General features: G+C 38.9%; 1 protein-coding gene across 1 annotated transcript in view; it reads left to right on the forward strand.

Annotated features, from left to right (window-relative positions):
* Positions 1-18,267, forward strand: part of LOC128527721 (transcription initiation factor TFIID subunit 4-like) — a 115,304-nt gene that overhangs the window by 8,937 nt on the left and 88,100 nt on the right. The window contains exons 3-7 of the mRNA XM_053500240.1: positions 1,757-1,879; positions 2,382-2,471; positions 3,513-3,683; positions 9,722-9,797; positions 11,265-11,379. Coding sequence (XP_053356215.1) covers positions 1,757-1,879; positions 2,382-2,471; positions 3,513-3,683; positions 9,722-9,797; positions 11,265-11,379 — 575 coding nt within the window. The remainder of the gene's footprint in view (positions 1-1,756; positions 1,880-2,381; positions 2,472-3,512; positions 3,684-9,721; positions 9,798-11,264; positions 11,380-18,267) is intronic.

Genomic DNA, 18,267 nt, shown 5'->3' on the forward strand with positions numbered 1-18,267 from the left:
CTATCTATCTATCTATCTATCTATCTATCTATCTATCTGTCTGTCTGTCTCTCCCTTAATCTATCTATCTATCTATCTATCTATCTATCTATCTATCTATCTATCTATCTAGCTATCTAGCTGTCTGTCTGTCTGTCCCTTAATCTATCTATCTATCTATCTATCTATCTATCTATCTATCTATCTATCTATCTGTCTGTCTGTCTGTCCCTTAATCTATCTATCTATCTATCTATCTATCTATCTATCTATCTATCTATCTATCTATCTATCTATCTATCTATCTATCTATCTATCTATCTATCTATCTATGTCTGTCTGTCTCTCCCTTAATCAATCTATCTATCTATCTATCTATCTATCTATCTATCTATCTATCTATCTATCTATCTATTTATCTATCTATCTGTCTGTCTCTCCCTTAATCTATCTATCTATCTATTTATCTATCTATCTATCTATCTATCTATCTATCTATCTATCTATCTATCTATCTATCTATCTGTCTGTCTGTCTGTCCCTTAATCTATCTATCTATCTATCTATCTATCTATCTATCTATCTATCTATCTATCTATCTACAGTATCTATCTATCTATCTATCTATCTATCTATCTATCTGTCTGTCTGTCTGTCTGTCTGTCTCTCCCTTAATCTATCTATCTATCTATCTATCTATCTATCTATCTATCTATCTATCTGTCTGTCTCTCTATCTGTCTATCTGTCTGTCTGTCTTTCTGTCTGTCTATCTATCTGTTAATATATTGACTATACCTTGTTTATCTGTCAATTGAATAATTACTCTTATTTTTATATGTTTATCAGAATTGATCATTGTCTCTTTTTGTCTCTCCTGTGCTCCATTCTTCCCTGTGTGTTTTTTCCTCCTCACGCTCTTCCTCCTGTCCTTCCTGCAGTCTCCCGTCTCGGTCCAGGCCTCTCGAGCCCCTTCAGCTGTCCAGAATAAAGTGGTTCAGTCCCAAACCCTGACTCCTGCTCCTCAGACCTGCACTTCTTCTTCTTCTTCTTCTTCTACTACTACTACTTCTACTATTACTTCTACTGCAACTGCTACAACAACAACAACAACTTGTACAACTACTAGTACTACTCCTGCACTTACTGTGAGCATTATCTCATTATGATCATTATGTCTTTCTCTATGTCTGTGATGTTATATCAGATGTTCTCAAGATTTTAAAAGCAAATGGTACCATATAACACCAGCCAGTGTAACGAATCAACGCAGGAGCTGCATAGTAGGGATGGGAATCACCAGGTATACAATATTATCACCATATCTAGATTCATATTGCGATTCTTGTAGGTATCACGGTTTTATAAATATCCCAGTTTGAGATTTTCCGTCGACACCCAATTGTATCTGAGCACTTTGAAGGTGTCAGGTGTCGACGCTACCCGTTGCACCACCGTGAAATAAATAGCATGTGTACAGAAACTGTGTTTGAATGATGAGATTTAAATTTGCGTAATTAGAAGCAAGTTCTGGTTCTCCAGCTTCAGTTTAGAGCGAATCTATTAGAAGATTCAGAGACATTTAATCACAATATGATAAATTATAGCTAGTAATTTTTCTCCCTCCAGGTCGTCTCTCTCTCTCTCTCTTTCTCTTTGCAGAAGAAACACAGCTGAAAACTGTCTCAAGAACTTTTGTATGCATGGATATTTGCACTCACACACACTCAGAAACACACAGTTTGTCATGTCATTAAAGCACATTATCCCTCCTTTAGGAAATGCAAGAGAACGTGAAAAAGTGTAAGAACTTCCTGGCGACGCTGATCAAACTCGCATCCCATAATTCCCCGTCACCGGAGACGTCACGGAACGTCAAAGCGCTGGTGCAGGACCTTCTGGTGAGTCCCGACGAATCACCGATATTACCTGGGTTGATGATGTAATCATGGTTAAGCTTCCTTAATTCCTGCATCCTCTGTGTAACCATGACGACTATTTAAAAACTACTACTGTTTTTGTGTTAGACGACATACCGATATGTGGGATTGCGGAGTAAAATACAGAGTAAAATTTATTTAGATACTAATCGATGCCCTGACTCTCACTTTTTCGAAAAGAAAAAAAAGCTGGTTATTAGGTTATTAAATTGATTTTGATTTGTAATACAACAGTTAGACTGTAGGGGGCAGCACAGTAAGGGTTATTTTGGGATTTTTTTTTTCTTGCAAGAGTGCTGGAATTTGAATAATCTCCAGTAAGTTTAACACACTGTATATGTTTTGCCGAAATCTATGATATAACCTTTACCGTGTGCCGTTCACACTTTGTGTCCCATGCTGGACTTTTATTGTGTATAAAAAAGCAACCATATGTAATTATAAACAACCTTGTTGTTCTTAGGATGCCAAAATAGAGCCAGAAGAGTTCACCAGCCGGCTGCAGACGGAGCTGAAGTCATCACCCCAGCCTTACCTGGTGCCTTTTCTCAAGGTGACACACACATATATATATATATATATATATATATATATACACACACACACACACACACACACAAAACATTAATTCCACGCACACTAATACATTTAGTAATACACCTGTATATTTGCTTTCCTTTTGTACTGCTGTTAGAGCAAGCATTTATACTAACACACACACACACATACACAACACAGTGTGACGGATCCTTACCTCCGGCGGCTCTGCCGAACGGCCTGCAGGTGTGTCTAGCCCATCACGATGTGTGTCACATGCTGCTAACAACACTCATGAGCTCAGCTGTCACGCCATGTTAGCTCTTCAAACATACACACACACACACACACACACACACACACACACACACACACACACAGTAATAAAGCAGTAATAATTCTTATTATGAGATGCATTAAAGCATTGTAGAATACAATAAAGGCTATGGAAATACAAATAAACAGTAGTCTCAAGACTGTTCTCAGATCTCAGGTGGAAATCAATTCTAATATTCATCTCAGTTGTTATAATAGACCGATCAAAAGCATACAGGTAGTCCCTGACTTATGAACATTCGTGTTGCTGATTTCCGCAGATACGAAACAGAGCACGGTTCACCTAAGAAGATCAGGCGTATCGTACAAAAACAAGACACTGCAGTACACCAGATAACAATATTCACAATTATATACAATATTTTCAGTGTGTAAGTGAAGGTGTAAATGTCTAAAGTCCGGTATATATATTATATATATATATGTGTGTGTGTGGGCGGGGTTGAAGGGGGGGGGCGCCATAATGAGTCAGGCTCAATGAATCAGTCCAGGAGCACGATAATAGAAAATTTCTGTCCTGTAAAGCTGTCGTGATGGTGAATAATCCAAGGTGTATGAGACTTACTTTGTCGGACTTATGAACAAATCGAACTTAAGAACGTGGTCCTTGTTCATAAGTCGGGGACTACCTGTATAGGATTTAGATTGTTTTATTGAGGGTTACTCCAGTCATGATTTTGTTTCTTATATTGTTCATATATGTTGATGTGTGTGGTTGTAGAAAAGCCTCCCAGCGTTGCGTTTGTCCCTGTTGAACAGTCAGCAGTCGCTCACTCAGCCCCCACAGCCCCCACAGCCCAAGACCACAGCGCCCCCAACAGGAGCCGTCGCCGGGGCTGTTACCACAAGCAACGTGCCTCGGCAACCTAACAGCACCATTACACCATCACAGGTAGGCCCTTGTCTCTCTCTCTCTCTCTCTCTCTCTCTCTCTCCAAGCAGGGAGAACCTGGTGGAAGAAATGATCGAGATTCACACAACAAACTGTGAAAGTCAAAAAACTGAGACTTTTCTTTTAAATGTGTGATCTTTGGATAGACATCAGCGATGCAGCTGCATTCAAATCAAATCACACTGTCAAATCTCTATGTGTGTCAAAGAGTTCACACACACACACAACTGTCTCTAGGAACCTTGAAACTTCCACAATTATTTTTTAAACTGATTTTTACAATATATTTATGAAAAGGACAACAAAACTCTCTTCCCTTGAACCACCCGCCACCCCTACACACAGACCTAACTCTCTGTGGCAGAGATAGTTTAGTTTTTAGATAGACGTCATGAATTGTACAAACGGTCTCATAGAAATCCTCAAGTTTCCCTTTTGCAAGATAAGTTAGTTTTTCCAGTCAGCCAGGTAATGAGACATTTCCCTGATCTATTGACCTGACGTAGGTCCTTAAATGTCCTTCCATTTTGAGCCAAATGACATACCAGGCTTACAACAAACAGAAACTCATAAGCCTTTTCTTCTTTCCATTCAACAAAAGATTTTCAGAAAACATACACAGTAATACAGCAAAATGTAGCATCTACGGTAACATCACTTCCTATGATATTAGAAGTTAAGTACAAGATTTCTTTCCAAAATCTCTTAATTTTCTTACATTCCAACATACAATAAAAACAGTGTAGCTATTTGACTACTACACTTAACACATTTATCAGGAATAGTGGGGTTAAACCTACTGAGTTTTACTGGAGTTATATACTGTATGTTCTGAGTAACCATTTATATTGTAACAACCTAAACCTAGTACAAATAGTTTAAGGTTGGGCTAGGAGACAGGTCTCTACTAAAATTTGAAGTACTTCAGTTTAAAGACCGTAATTCCATCCAGAGAGATATGAAAGGGAGTTTTCCTTTGAACCTGTAAGAGGTATATCATAAAACTTTGATAGATGACCTTAAGTATGTAAACGGTTCAAAGTGAAGTTTTTAATAGAGGATAATGGGGTTCAGAAGCCGACTTAATTTGTTTATTAATGAAACTCCTAATTTGAAGGTATTTATAAAAGTATTTTATAGGGAGATTATATTTGTCAGCTAGTCGCTTAAAAGACATTAGAATTCCCTGGCTGTAAAAGTTTTTATTTGCTTTAATTCTTTATTTGACCACAACCTGATTCCCATATCAGCTCTTCCTGGTTTAAGTTCATTGTTACAACAAACTGGTGAGAAACAGGAAAGTTTGAGGGGCTCATTTAAAAAGGTATGAGCTGATACCAAACTAAAATGGTGCTTCCAAGAAAGGGATTTTGGGTGTTTTCAGAAAGTGTTTGAATTTGTGCTGAATACAGGTATAGTTGTAATGGCTACTGTAATCTACTGTATGTTAGGCGCTATTTTAATTCCCAAGTAAGTGAAACCCTCAAGGGTATAGGGGAACTGCGTATTTATTGAGGGGCATTTTTTCTCCTGGTCATTTAATAATAACAGGGCACTTTTTCTCTTGTTCATTTTATATCCGGAGAATTCCCCGAAAGAGTTGAGTAAGAGCTTGCACAGAATTTCTTTTTTGCAAAAAGAGATAAACGATGTTCAACGTCCCCTATCCTGATACCTGAATTCCTCTCAGAGGACTGACGAATAGCCATAGCTAGAGGTTCAATATCACCCCTGCCGTGTGGATCTATGAAGACTGATAGACTTTGAAATTTTAGCTGTTGGATCTGTATGTATTAACTGGATCCATTTGAGATATCCATCTCCAAGACCAAATCTTTCAAGAGTTTTAAAAAAGGTATCTCTATTCTATTCTGTCAAAAGCCTTTTCAGCACCTAATGCCAGAATTGTATGATCAATAGCATTTTGTTTTGAATACAATATGTTTAATAATCTACGGTTATTGTCAAGTGGCATGCTTGTCTACCGAGCTTAAATCCATTCTAATAATTTGCAATTAGTCTTGGAATATGTCGTTCAATCCTTCTTACCAAAGCCATACATGGTATTTTAGTGCCACATGACATTAGGGACACGCCGCGATAGGAGGTCATTTCCATGGGAGATTTACCTGGTTTGACTGTGTGAGAATTCTTTCTTCATAGGACTCATTAAACATTTTAAGAATATGGGGCAATAATTTATCTGAAAATATCTTATAATTTCATATGACTAAGTGCTTCTTTAAGTTCGTCAATACCCAGGTTTCTGTCAAGATACGTAAATTTTAGTGTCCTCAAGTAACATTGCTAATTCTAGTTGATTTAAAAAAGTATTTAGCTTTTCTTTATCATCAGGATATCCAGATTTGTATCGATCTACATAGTAATTTGTAAAAGCATTATTTAGGTCTACAAGACTCTTTCCAGTATCCAATATAGCAGAGTTAATAGCTCAGTTAGTCTGTGTTTTACTGATTCTTCAGGCTAGTAGTTTTCCAGCTTTTTCTCCCTGATCATACTATGACTGCTTTAACCACAAGTCAAGTCAAGTCAAATCAAGTCAAGTAGGCTTTTATTGTCACTTCAACAACAAACAGTTCAGTACACAGTGAAACGAAACAGCGATTCTCCAGGACCAAGGTGCTACTGTACATACAACATACATTAACAAAAACTGTCTAGCTAACTAAGAAACCTAATTAGCTGAGACAAGACAGATCGACATGACAACATAAATTAACAAGATAAATTAATAACATAAATTTACAAAAAACTACCTAGCTAACTTGGAGACCTAATTAGCCGGGACAAGACAGAGTAACATTTTAAGTTAAACAGAAAACTATCTACGTTTTTTTTTTTTTTTTTTTTACAAAAGATACAACATAAAGTGCACATGGTAATGTGTAAACAAATTGTGGTAATGAGGTAATGAGTTGAGGTAGTGGGAAGAGAAACAGCAAACTTTTAAACAAAATTTTATTAGTATTATTATTTGTTTACAGTATTATTGTTGTGGTATAACTCACGTTCTAACTTCTTAATTTCTTTTTCAAGAGAAGTATAACTTATGATCACTTGAATTTCTTCCCGTTTCACTGAAGGATTTGTATTTATAGAAAAGTACTCACATATTTTACCCTCTAAAAAATTTCACAAAATCAGAATGTTGAAGCCATTTCGGTTGAAAACGAAAAATTTAGATAAAGGCATCTTAAATATTTGGATAGTTAGTGATATTGGAGCATGAACGGATATCAATATACTATCATACCAACATCCTATTGTTTTGGATAATAATCTGGTTAAGATCAAAAAGAAATCGGTCCTGGAGTATGTTTTGTATGTGTTAGTCAAACAGGAGTATCCTCTTTTATTGGGGTTCAATTATCTCCAAATCTCAGTTAAATTTAGATCCAAGGTAAATTTGTTACCCTATTATGTAGTACCAACTGAATGCTGATAAAGTAAGTAAGAGATGATCTCCATTAGGAGCAGATACAGAAACTAAATTAACCTGGGTGGAAACTATAGTGCATTATAATAAACCTTCCTGGTGGATCTATATGTTCATTCTTTAACTAAAAGGGGACTGAATTATAAATTAATATTATCACTCCCCTAGTCCTGTCAGGTAAAACTGGCCAAGAAAACCTGTCCTGGTTATCTGTAGTTATAATTATGTTGACGTCATTTATTTTTTTTATCAAGTGTGTTTCTTGTAGGAAAACTATTTTGTTCTTCATCTGTTTAATCCTGCCTAGTACTTGTTTCAATTTGACCAACTTATTCAGACCACGCACATTCCAACTAGAATTCTTTTTACATCAGACCCATAAGACATGAAGCAGCATGAAACATTTTTGTTAAAGTTGTTAGATGCATTTTCACCCTTTGCGCATCTAGATACAATTCATGGTAGTTCACAAAAATATACAAATAACCGAAGGAAAAATGCCGAGAGTACCGTTGATCCCACCCCATACAAGCGCTGCACATTTCCTTAAACGAGGTAAACATGTAAAACCCCATGAACAACTGACTTGGGTTATGAGAAACGTTTTATCCACACTGTGGGCGGTAACGTATTACTGTACACACTGTATACGTAACTGTATACACATCCTCGCGTGTAGGCTCACTTAGCAAAACAGGGATAAATCGACCATTCCTTAGAAGACATGGGAACGTAAGCGTTGAATTCAAAAGAAAGGTGATCGTGGAGTGACTTGAATCCTTTAAAAGTAGCTCTCTGCCTCTGCGATGGTTTTAAACGTGGATTTGCCGTTTGCCGTTGTGTGTGTAATGATCAGATGAGCTGGATAAAGCAATCCGTAACGAATATTCAAACACACGAAGCTGGGCCTCGAACAAGAAACGTTTTAGTTTTTTTTTTAAGTACTTTTGCTCCAAATGTTGTTTGCAGATACCCAAACACTTCTGGTTATCTTCTTCCCTAATTGTTAAATAGGGCGTTCATTTTTGTTTGCGCCACAGTTACAAATGAACTGATGCAACACGTTCACACCTGCACAGCCGTGACTGGGGAGGTGGTAGCCTTAAACAGAAAGTACAACAGAAGTTTTAATATAACTGGATTGCGGTTATATGCGGATGCTAATGTATTTGATGTTATGCCTGATCAGTATTTATATCCAATGAAGGCGTAAAACCAGTTTACAGAAGACTTCACATCCAAGATGTCCAGAAAAAAAACCTAAAAGCTAATCTATCTTTTTTTTTAACACCAAAAGTGTCCTCGAGGACAATTATGCATTTTCGAACAGCAAAGTGTTTTTACACTCAATACTATATTCTATATATACTATATATGATCAAATATATTTTTTTCAATACTGTTTATTGCTTTTAGTAGCTGATTTCTTTATATAGAAATTCTTCATTTAAATATTTATTCAAAAACTTTATACCATTTCTTTGCATGTGTATCAAAAGATGAAACACTTTCAATATGACATTTGTAGTATATTAGTATACTGTACATCACCCAGCCCATCAAATGCATGGAAATGACCGACACAAGCACAATCATGCTTTTCTCTGGAACAGAAAAAACCTGAAACCCTGAACCTATTTAAAAAAAAAATATAGAAATTAAAAAGACCTAAAAGGAATCAAATCCAGCATTTGCACCTAATTTTCCACAAGGAAATAAAAAGATCAGAAAGAAAGAAAGTTTTGCTCTCCTTCAGAAGAGACATCTTGGAGTGAAAATGTCGCATCGTGGAAACGCTTAGCGACTTTCACGAGCCACATCAGACGAGCATCATTTGAAAAGCATCATTTGAAATTTGAGCCACATCAGACCAGCATCATATCCTTTTATCCAGGTGCATGACCTCTGTGCTGTCTACAGTAAGACTCTGGTGTGTGTGGCTCCGACTAATTTATAAAAAAAAAAAAGTTATTTTTAACTAAAGTATTTTATCACTGATTACAGTCAGTCTCACGTTCCCTGTTTTTTGGATAGAACGACTCTAAACTATAGACTGACTCTGACTCGGTTTCTGGCTGCACATTTCTCCCTGAACGCGAGACAGACTCGACTACCAGTTTGTCTCACTCACTGTGTCGTGTTGCGGTGAGCCCCCAGCCCAATCCTGGGCAGAATTCGTTTTCACGTCTCAGAGGCCATGGGTTTGGGATGGAGCTGGAGGCGTGGTGATATTGCGGCGGTGTGCAGGAAAACAAGGCAGTGAAATATGCAGCGTGAGAGAACAGGGCAGGATGGATGAGGGCCCGGGGGACTCGCCAGGGGCCGTACGGAGGGGACGACATTCTTATTAATGTTCCCTCTCTCTCTCTTTGCCTCTCCGCCATGTTTATCTTTTGTTTCTCATTTCTTTTCTTGTGTTTTTTTCCTACCTATACCTGCACTTTTTCTTTAGTTCATCCCTGTTCATACATGTATAACTATAACATATTTAAAGGTAATAATAGATGACATAAAATTGTTGAGGAATTTCAATGAAAATTGCCACTTAATGCAGTTTATCTTTTGTTTCCTATCTCTGTAGAATATTAAGAGGACAGGGACGATAGGAGGGCAGGTCCGTATGCCCGTGGTCATCGCGCAGACGGTGCGGCCGGCAGGTAAGAGCTCCTAATCTCAGCAAACATCCCAGAGCACTGTAATGTTTTTGTTTTCTTTACAGGCTTTCTCAGAATTACATACAGGTTTGAGGGGTTCCTGGGAGGCCAGAGTTTCAGATGTGAAGCAGGCGGTTCAGTTATGGCTCAGACAAAATTAGAAAACTTTCTACCTTGATGGTATCCAAGCACTAGTGAAACACTGGGAGAAGTGCATTAGTGTAGCAGGAGATTATATAGAGAAATAAAGGGAGTTTTTACTCTCGTAACTGTGTTCTGATGTTCTGCATATTAAAAATGCTGAAATGTGTCTTGTATATCGCATATATTATGCAATAGAGAGTGACAGAGACACCCAGTTAGACCAAGAAACAGAGAAACAAAAGAGTCACATTAAGAAACAGGAAACATAAAATAACAGTGATTTGGATGTATTTCATGGTTACTGATGGCAAACATTTGTAAACATAAAACTCATAAAACACTCGGAGTTCATTACCAGCAGCATGACAGCAACAGTGCGCACCAGGTGTGAGGAATAATATCTACAAAGAGTTCTATGTAAGTGAAACCATAATATGTTTTAGCTAGGTTCTTGTTCTTGATAATGAGCTGCTGTCTGTCTTAGACACTGAGGGATTCAGGGAAGCGCTTTCTGACATGAAACAAAACCCTCTACTCGATCTAAAAATCAACTCGCTAACTTTATAAAGAATGAGTCTGGCAGTCTGAATGTACACTATACGGACAAACATATTAGTTCAAACCTGTTAATTATTGCGTTTAGGTGTTTCAATCAGGCCCCTTATCCCCCGTGAAGGGTAATCTTGGACAATAGGGAAGGTCCGTTTCTATTCCAACATGACTGTGCCCTGGACATGGTTTATAGAGTTTGTTGTGGAAGAACTTAACTGGGCCTAACACAGAGCCCTGACCTCTACCCCATCAAGCACCTTTGGGATAAACTGGAGCAGAGATTGTGAACCAGGCCTTCTCATCCAACCTCATTAATACTCTACAGATTAAATTCATGTCCAAAATCTTGTGGACAGTCTTCCAAGAAGAGTGGAAGATGTTATAGCTGCAAAAGAGGGAACAACTTCATATTGAACGTCAATGCAGGTTTAAACAAATACTTTTGTCCATGTAGTGTATGAACAGGCAGGTGTTCGCATTTCATGCCTGTTTTTTTCAAACTGGCGAAACACACAAACAGCAAACGATTATTGATATTTATGTGGTTTAGTTATTAAAAACTTGTTCTTGTGCTTGGTGCGGGAAAAAAATGATCAAAGCATCACTAAAGAGAGAAACCGATAAAGCATCGAGAATGACAGACAGAAATGGAAGAAAGACCTGTGTTGCAGAGAGAGATAGAGAGAGAGAGAGAGAGAGAGCTCCAGGTCATGCTGTCGTGATGCAGATGTGTAGGGACGTGTCCCAATAATCCTTTTTGCTCCCTTTCCTCAGGTGCTGTAGGGAAGAGTCCGGCGGTGCAGGCGGGGAAAATCCCCTCGGGGGTCAGCGTGCAGCTCCCGGGGGCTCAGAAGAACAAAGTAAACGATCCTGGGGGAGGCTCTTTCAGGTACATACAGTTCACTTACACGTACGGCGCCATCAGAGGGTGGTTTGTGTGAAAGCATGTATGAGAAATACAAGACAATTAGTTTTAAGTTAGTATTAAGTAGTACTTTAATGGCGGATCTTGAGCCTGGTCAAGGGAGCTTCTGTAAGCTGATAAATGTCACACTAGAGGCTAAATTATGTTCTGGCACGTGCAGACCGTCGTGTATAAAACTCAAAGGATTATTTAGCAGGGTTGTGTCTTATATACAGATGTTAGGTCTGGAGAGATACAGCTGTGAGAGGTGATACTCCAGGCAGACACAAGGGGGCAGCATCGTCCTTAGCTGCAGCGTCTGGCTTCAGGCGACTCTCTGAGGAAAAATCCGACCGTGTAACCTCGCTCGTCTTCTCTTGTTTTTCTCTCCTGACAGCCTCCACGTCTCACACTCTGTCCTCTTTAACAGCCCCGTGTCTCTTCCCTTCTCCATCTCGTCTCATCCTTCTTTTTTAGCACGCACGTCGCGGAAAGAGCTGGACGTATGAGTCGATAGCCCTGGAGTCCACTAGCTTGTGCTGCTGTTTTCCCAGAGACAGCTCGGTGTAAATTAAAGTCGGGTGTCTTATTTATTTATGTTTGGGATTTTTTTTTTCTTTTTTCCTCCCGCTGCCTAAATCAGCCCGAGCTGACGCAATGCTGCTGCTGCTGCTGCCTCGCAGGGAAGGGAAGAGCGTCTGATGGATGTATAGTGCACAGTGTACAGTGTGTGTGTGTGTGTGTGTGTGTGTAGTAACTGTGCACCAGGGCTGCACGATTCCTGTTCAAAATGTGAATCACGATTTTTCGCCACGGGAATTGAGATTCTCATTTTTTCAAGTAAAACATTATTGCACTCAAGTAAACAAATCAAAATCAAAACAAAGAGAAAAAAAAAAACTTGTAACCAAAAATAAATTCTGCCTTTCCTTATTTTGGATTATATATCCAAATTAGAACTGTCACAGTAGTATGTACTTTAGTTTTTAGTGTGTGTTTGTGTGTGTGTGTGCGTGTTTTTAATATTAACTAACGCATGCAATAATAAGGTATAAAACACAAGAACAGAAGAAATCGGAATGGTTTGACTCCCATCAGAAACAGGTCGTCAGAATGTACCCTCCAGTTTCTGATTGGCTGGGACTGTCCCTCCTCCAGCCTCTGATTGGCTACAATGGACAGAGCCGTGTGATATTGACCGTGAGATAATATTGGAACTCCGTGAATAAGGAGGCTTGATCTGAATGCAGGGAAATACAAAGAAAAAAATCGTCGTCATTCCGAAATGAAAACGTGCATGTCTAAATCGAAATTATTAATTATTATTATTATTATTATAAATATTATTTTTTAAGATTTACCATGCAGCCCTTCTGCATACCGTAATGTGTATAGCAGTATAGATGGTCCTGGGGTGTCAAAACTTCCCTTGATGTTTTGTACTATTTTTTCTGAAAGAAGGGTGCATTCAAATCAAATCGAATTGATGACTCTGTCTTTTGAAGACTCGGGTCTTTTACACGCCATCAGCTCGGACTGTTTTGGATATGTTTGCTCAAACGACCCTGTTTTATCTCTGAACGGATAGAATATTGCATTGATCAGCTAGTTGAGCGACACACACACACACACACACACACATATATAGCCACGCCCACAGTGAGGGAAAAAGTGCTAGTGTACTAGTATATTAATTATTCGCATTTGTCATAAAAGCATCAGGACCACTATAGATCTGGATTTAGTGATGCCTGGTGTAGTAGTTTGTTTTCCAGATTGAGAAACAATCATAACCGCTGTGCTTACACACTATAAAAACACTATGCTTTGTGCTAATATTTCATAAAACATGTGTACATTGATACTCCTTAACCTAAAGGTGTAATAAATATAAAAAAATCTTCACATCACATCCTGAAGTGGGTTATTCCACATATACAACAGCAGCTTGTTAATAATAGAAAATCTTATACATTAAAGAATAACACATTTGCACATTTTGTATGTTAATAGTTGCAGTATGTCCGATGTTGTGGAAAGTCCATGAAACCAGCTGGTTCCTGTTATTACTTAATACTGAATATAGAATACAGTAAATGGACAATCACTGCAGCTTTTTTTTCTTTCTCAAAGTTAATAAAAACATTTAAAAAAATCAGCAGGACGTTGATGTTAGGGTGACTAACATATGGGATAGAGGACAGCGCTGCCTCAAACGGTTAACACTTTCTCTGCGTTACTGATCGAAAGGTCGTGAGGGTTCGAGCCTCAGCACCGCCACGCTGCCACTGTTGAGGCTTTGAGCAAGACCCTTAAGCCTGTTTGCCTTTAGGGGCGCTGTATCCTGCCTGACCCTGCGCTCTCAGCCCAGCTTCCTAACTGGGAAATGTGGAAACCAATCATTTCACTGTGCAGTAAAGTACATGTGACAGATAATTGAATCTGAATGTTACTAAAAAACAGAAAGCACACCGCTCCGAAGCCTGAAGACTTTTGCAGCTTAACCCAGTACCCTTACAAAGTGTTTACATTAGAGACTTTTTCCAAAATGTTTTGAAATTTTTTACTATTTCCTTAACAAGCAGATCCAGGTCTCCGAGCTTCCCCATAGTGTGTGTGTGTGTGTGTGTGTGTGTGTGTGTGTGTGTTAATGCTCCAGCTGAAACCCTGCTCAGATAATGCTTTTTTTTTCTTTTTATATCTCAAAATCCATTTAGTTCACTCCTATTCCAAATGCAGCATTTCAGTGTCGATGTTATAATAGATAGATAGATTATTTTATTCATTCTAAAGGGAAACTGTATCGTTACAGCAACAAGTAAGCAACAAGCAAAACTCACAATGAGAAAAGGATTAAAATTGCTAACTTAAAAAAACAACAACTATGGTACACTGTTTACAGTTTAAGATGAATTGATGAGGTATAAATAGTGTAAAATAATAAGAATATTCTGTCTCTATGTACATCTGTGTGATTATTGTACTGTATATGCAGGTGAATGAGCTACTTCTGAGCCCTCCCACACCTCTCAGAGAACAGCAGAGCTGAGCACCAAGCCAGGGGAGGGATCTCCTTATATGAGGTCACATTAGGAGAAAAATCTAACTGGCTTACAAAAATAGGAAAAGAACAAAAAGCAGGGGTTTTTTTGTCTCATGTTTTTTTGCTAGTACACACACTTACATTCGAGATGCATCTGGAGATCGAACATCTTCATTACTGATGAAGATGAATAGCATGGGGCCTGGAGCCTATCCCAGGAGACTTATGGCACAAGGTGGGGGTTCACCCTGGACAGAATGCACACAAGACCCTGGAGGTGCGAAGTCGGAGTGCCAACCACTACGCCATCATGTCGCCTTTAAAAAATATAACAATGACAAAAAAATTTATTTTGCATAAATTAGGTTTTGTTTAAATAAGTTTCCTTGAGGTTTAAGATTATATAAACTACAATCCACTAGAACGAGTGCATTAATATTGTCTGCAGTCGACACCGCCGTCAAAACTTTAGCTGTAAAAAACTAATCAGCTTCTTCTGACCAATCAGAATCCAGCACTGAGGTGTAAACAGTGCATAGTTATTAGTAGGGACACATAATCACACTTTCCATAATTGTGCAAAACCTATACGGTGAGATTTGGGCTTTGAGTGTATGTAGGTTGCCCTGAGATGACTTACATCTGTGGTAGTGTTTTTTCTGAACAGACCTATGTGTGCGCACGTGTACAGTATGTGTGTGTGTGTTGTGGTTGACCAGGCCACCGAGTGCATCATAATGGCCGTGTGTATCCACCCCTGAGGCTGGCCGTAGCTACAGGCACTGATTGCTGATCCAATAAATCTTTAGCAGCTGCGCTAATTAAGCTGTCAGGGCTGCGTGTAGCAGCAACCTTTCTTCCCACTGGCGTTTTTTTTATTTTTTTTATAGCCACACTAGTCCAAAAGCTTTCATGACCCTCTAACGCCGTATTGTCCTCTGTCCCGATTCAGAGTTTATACATAAATTAGTTTTTTTTTTCTTCTCCCCATCAGTAGACTATTTGAGATGAAGCAGACGATGAAGTTCCACAAAGAACCATGGAAACATTTGCATCATGATAGTTTGGCCAAGTCTGATCACGTCACCGTAGCAACCATAGCAAAGCAGCAGTACTTGAGAAGGAGCAGAGACGTGATTATTTATTTTTTTGTTCCCCTTACTCATATTTCGAGAAATTCTGGCTTTACCACAGGAAGCGAAAGCACAACAATTGCAGGGTACGATAAACGCTCGTCTGTGCACTGGAGAGGAGCTGCTTAGGTTTTATAATTCAGCAACTAAACAGATATCCCAAGCACCTCACACACTTCTTTGCTAGATACCAATGGGAAAATGATCAATCCCTAAAGTGCATTAGGGATTCAGTCTGAAACCTGAAACGGTGCATTTCCTCAAAACATCATTATTGAATCTTATTTATTAATGGGTTTTAATGAAAAACATCGAGACTCCTGAAAAAGTAAACCCTATCACCTCAGGCTGTCGAATTCCTTTAAATATTACATTGGACTATTATTGATCTTACGTTACAGCAAAAACAAGAAGTAGTCCAACACTGTGCGCTTCCAGTCAGGCATTTTTGGTTGAAGGCTTCTGTTTAAAAACTCTGCGATTATGAATTATGAACCCAGGAATATTTTGTGAGTTTATTTTAACGGAGGAAAAAAAAAAAAGGTAAAATCTCAGTCTAACCTTAAAAAGCCAACACTGTCTTACTTTAATTTAAAGACAGATCTCAGCTTCACCAAATCCCATAACACAATGTCATCCTTAAATTCAAAGATTTAGTTATTCAATGAGACACTTTCTTTCTTTTTTTCTTCCGTGTAGTGTTCAAACTGCAATAAAAGCCATTTAAAACACTCCACGAGTTGAGAAAGTTAGAACAAGCGATGTACTGAATGTTCCAAATCAAACAAATGACAGGAGGTGAAAATCCTGTTGCCTTTATAACGACAAGGAGGCATATACAGTAATAACATCATTTTACCATGAAGTGTGATGTTTTAGATTTGTTTTCACTTATTTTCCTGCAAAAGTGTTGTCTTGTCACGATTATTTAGCTTTACGGTTATTGCTCTAACTGAGATTTATCTACCTGCTATGTGATTTAAATAACGCTGGAACAAGCAAAAGCATTTCAGATGAAATATTATGCTTCATTTAAAAAAAGAGCACAAAGGAACACGAGAAAAGTTCATAATGTACACTACCAGTCAAAAGTTTGAATATACCATGGTTGTTCCTGATTTCTTACAGTGTAAAACAATACTGAAGGCGTTCAAAATACACAATAATCTTTTGAACAGTTGATATTGAGATGTATCTGCTGCTCATGATCTGTAAAGCCTTCACAACGGCTCTAATCTGAGTTGCTGTTTGAGGATAATTGGTGATTTCTGAGTCTGGTAACTCTAAATTAACTTGGTAAGTTTTGGTCTTGCTTTCCTGGGGAAGTCTTCATGAGAGCCAGTTTCATCATGGTGTTTGATGGGTATTGCAATTGCAAAACTATTAAATGTTATTTAATAGTTTTGAAAAATCCTGTTGTTGGTCTAATGGCTGCTCCCGGCAAGGGGTTGCCACTTATTGTGGTCCGCACATATAAGCTTGGCACAGGTTTTACTCCAGATGCCCTTCCTGACGCAACCCTCCCATTATATCCGTGTTTGGGACTGGTACTGCATCCAGTGGCTGGGTTCTGTGCACTGGCTGGGAATCAAACCTGGCCCTTCCACATGGCAAACTGAGCCACCGGTGCCTAATTTTGAAAAACCAAGTATTGCTTGAATGAACCGCTCAGTGTTGTAGTGGCCTTGCACCTTCAGGGTTCGATACACGCCTTTGGCCTGTGTGCATGGAAGAGGCATGTTTTCCCCATGCTTGATGTTTTCCAGTGGGAAACGGTTTCACCTTCTTAGGTTGATTGGCATTTCCAAATTGCCCCTGCAATGGATTGGCACCCTGTCCAGGATGTACCCTGCCTCGTTCCCTTCTGGTATAGGCTTTGGGTGCCTTCAACGATAACCGAAGATGAAGATTCATTTAGAAGATGAATTAATGTTCTAGAAAATAGAACATTCCAAACTTTTGACTGTGTTACTTTAGAAATATAAAATCTATTAGACGTGTGATAATGCGTAAAGAATAGTTAAGAGCATCACCTTGGGTTGGAATAGTCGTTCACAGGGTAAAGCTGCCATTTCACACTGCACTGAGTATGGGTGTGGGTGTGAGATTGTATGGACATGCTGAGTATCCAAGATTAAGTGGATGAAGATAAAACAAATTCCCCTAAAATCAAGTTATAGTGTGGTTCTGAGTCCAGAGTACAGTAATACAAAAACGTATAAGCACTCGTTCATGTTATCTCCAGATTCTCACCGGCACCTTCACCACTGAGCATTGGCAGGGGGGATGTTAGGTCTGTGCAGCATCCCGGTCTTCAATAAGGGCTCTAATTGTGAGTGTCAGCCTCCCACTGTGGTGTCAGTACTCGTACACACTCTGAAGAACTGAGCAAAGGAGAAGCGTAGCTGTGCAGCTTCAGCATGGGGGCATAAACACAAGAAAAGCTCAGGAGTCTCTGTCAGGACCAGTGGACGGGAATAAAGGCAGAGAATGATGACCTTTGGTCTTCATGATCCCCCTGGTCATACAGGATAATTAGGACACACGTGCTTTGGAAACGGGAGGTGAAAGGGGGCTGATTATGTTCCTAAATGTGTGTGTTCAAGTGGGAGTCAAGTGTCACATGTGAGGGTGAGACATTGTCCCAGTGTGGTGAGAGGTTAGACAGATGACAGGTGAGAGTGATTGAAAGGTAGA

Source organism: Clarias gariepinus, chromosome 7 (genome assembly GCF_024256425.1).
Source record: "Clarias gariepinus isolate MV-2021 ecotype Netherlands chromosome 7, CGAR_prim_01v2, whole genome shotgun sequence".
Taxonomy (NCBI): domain Eukaryota; kingdom Metazoa; phylum Chordata; class Actinopteri; order Siluriformes; family Clariidae; genus Clarias; species Clarias gariepinus.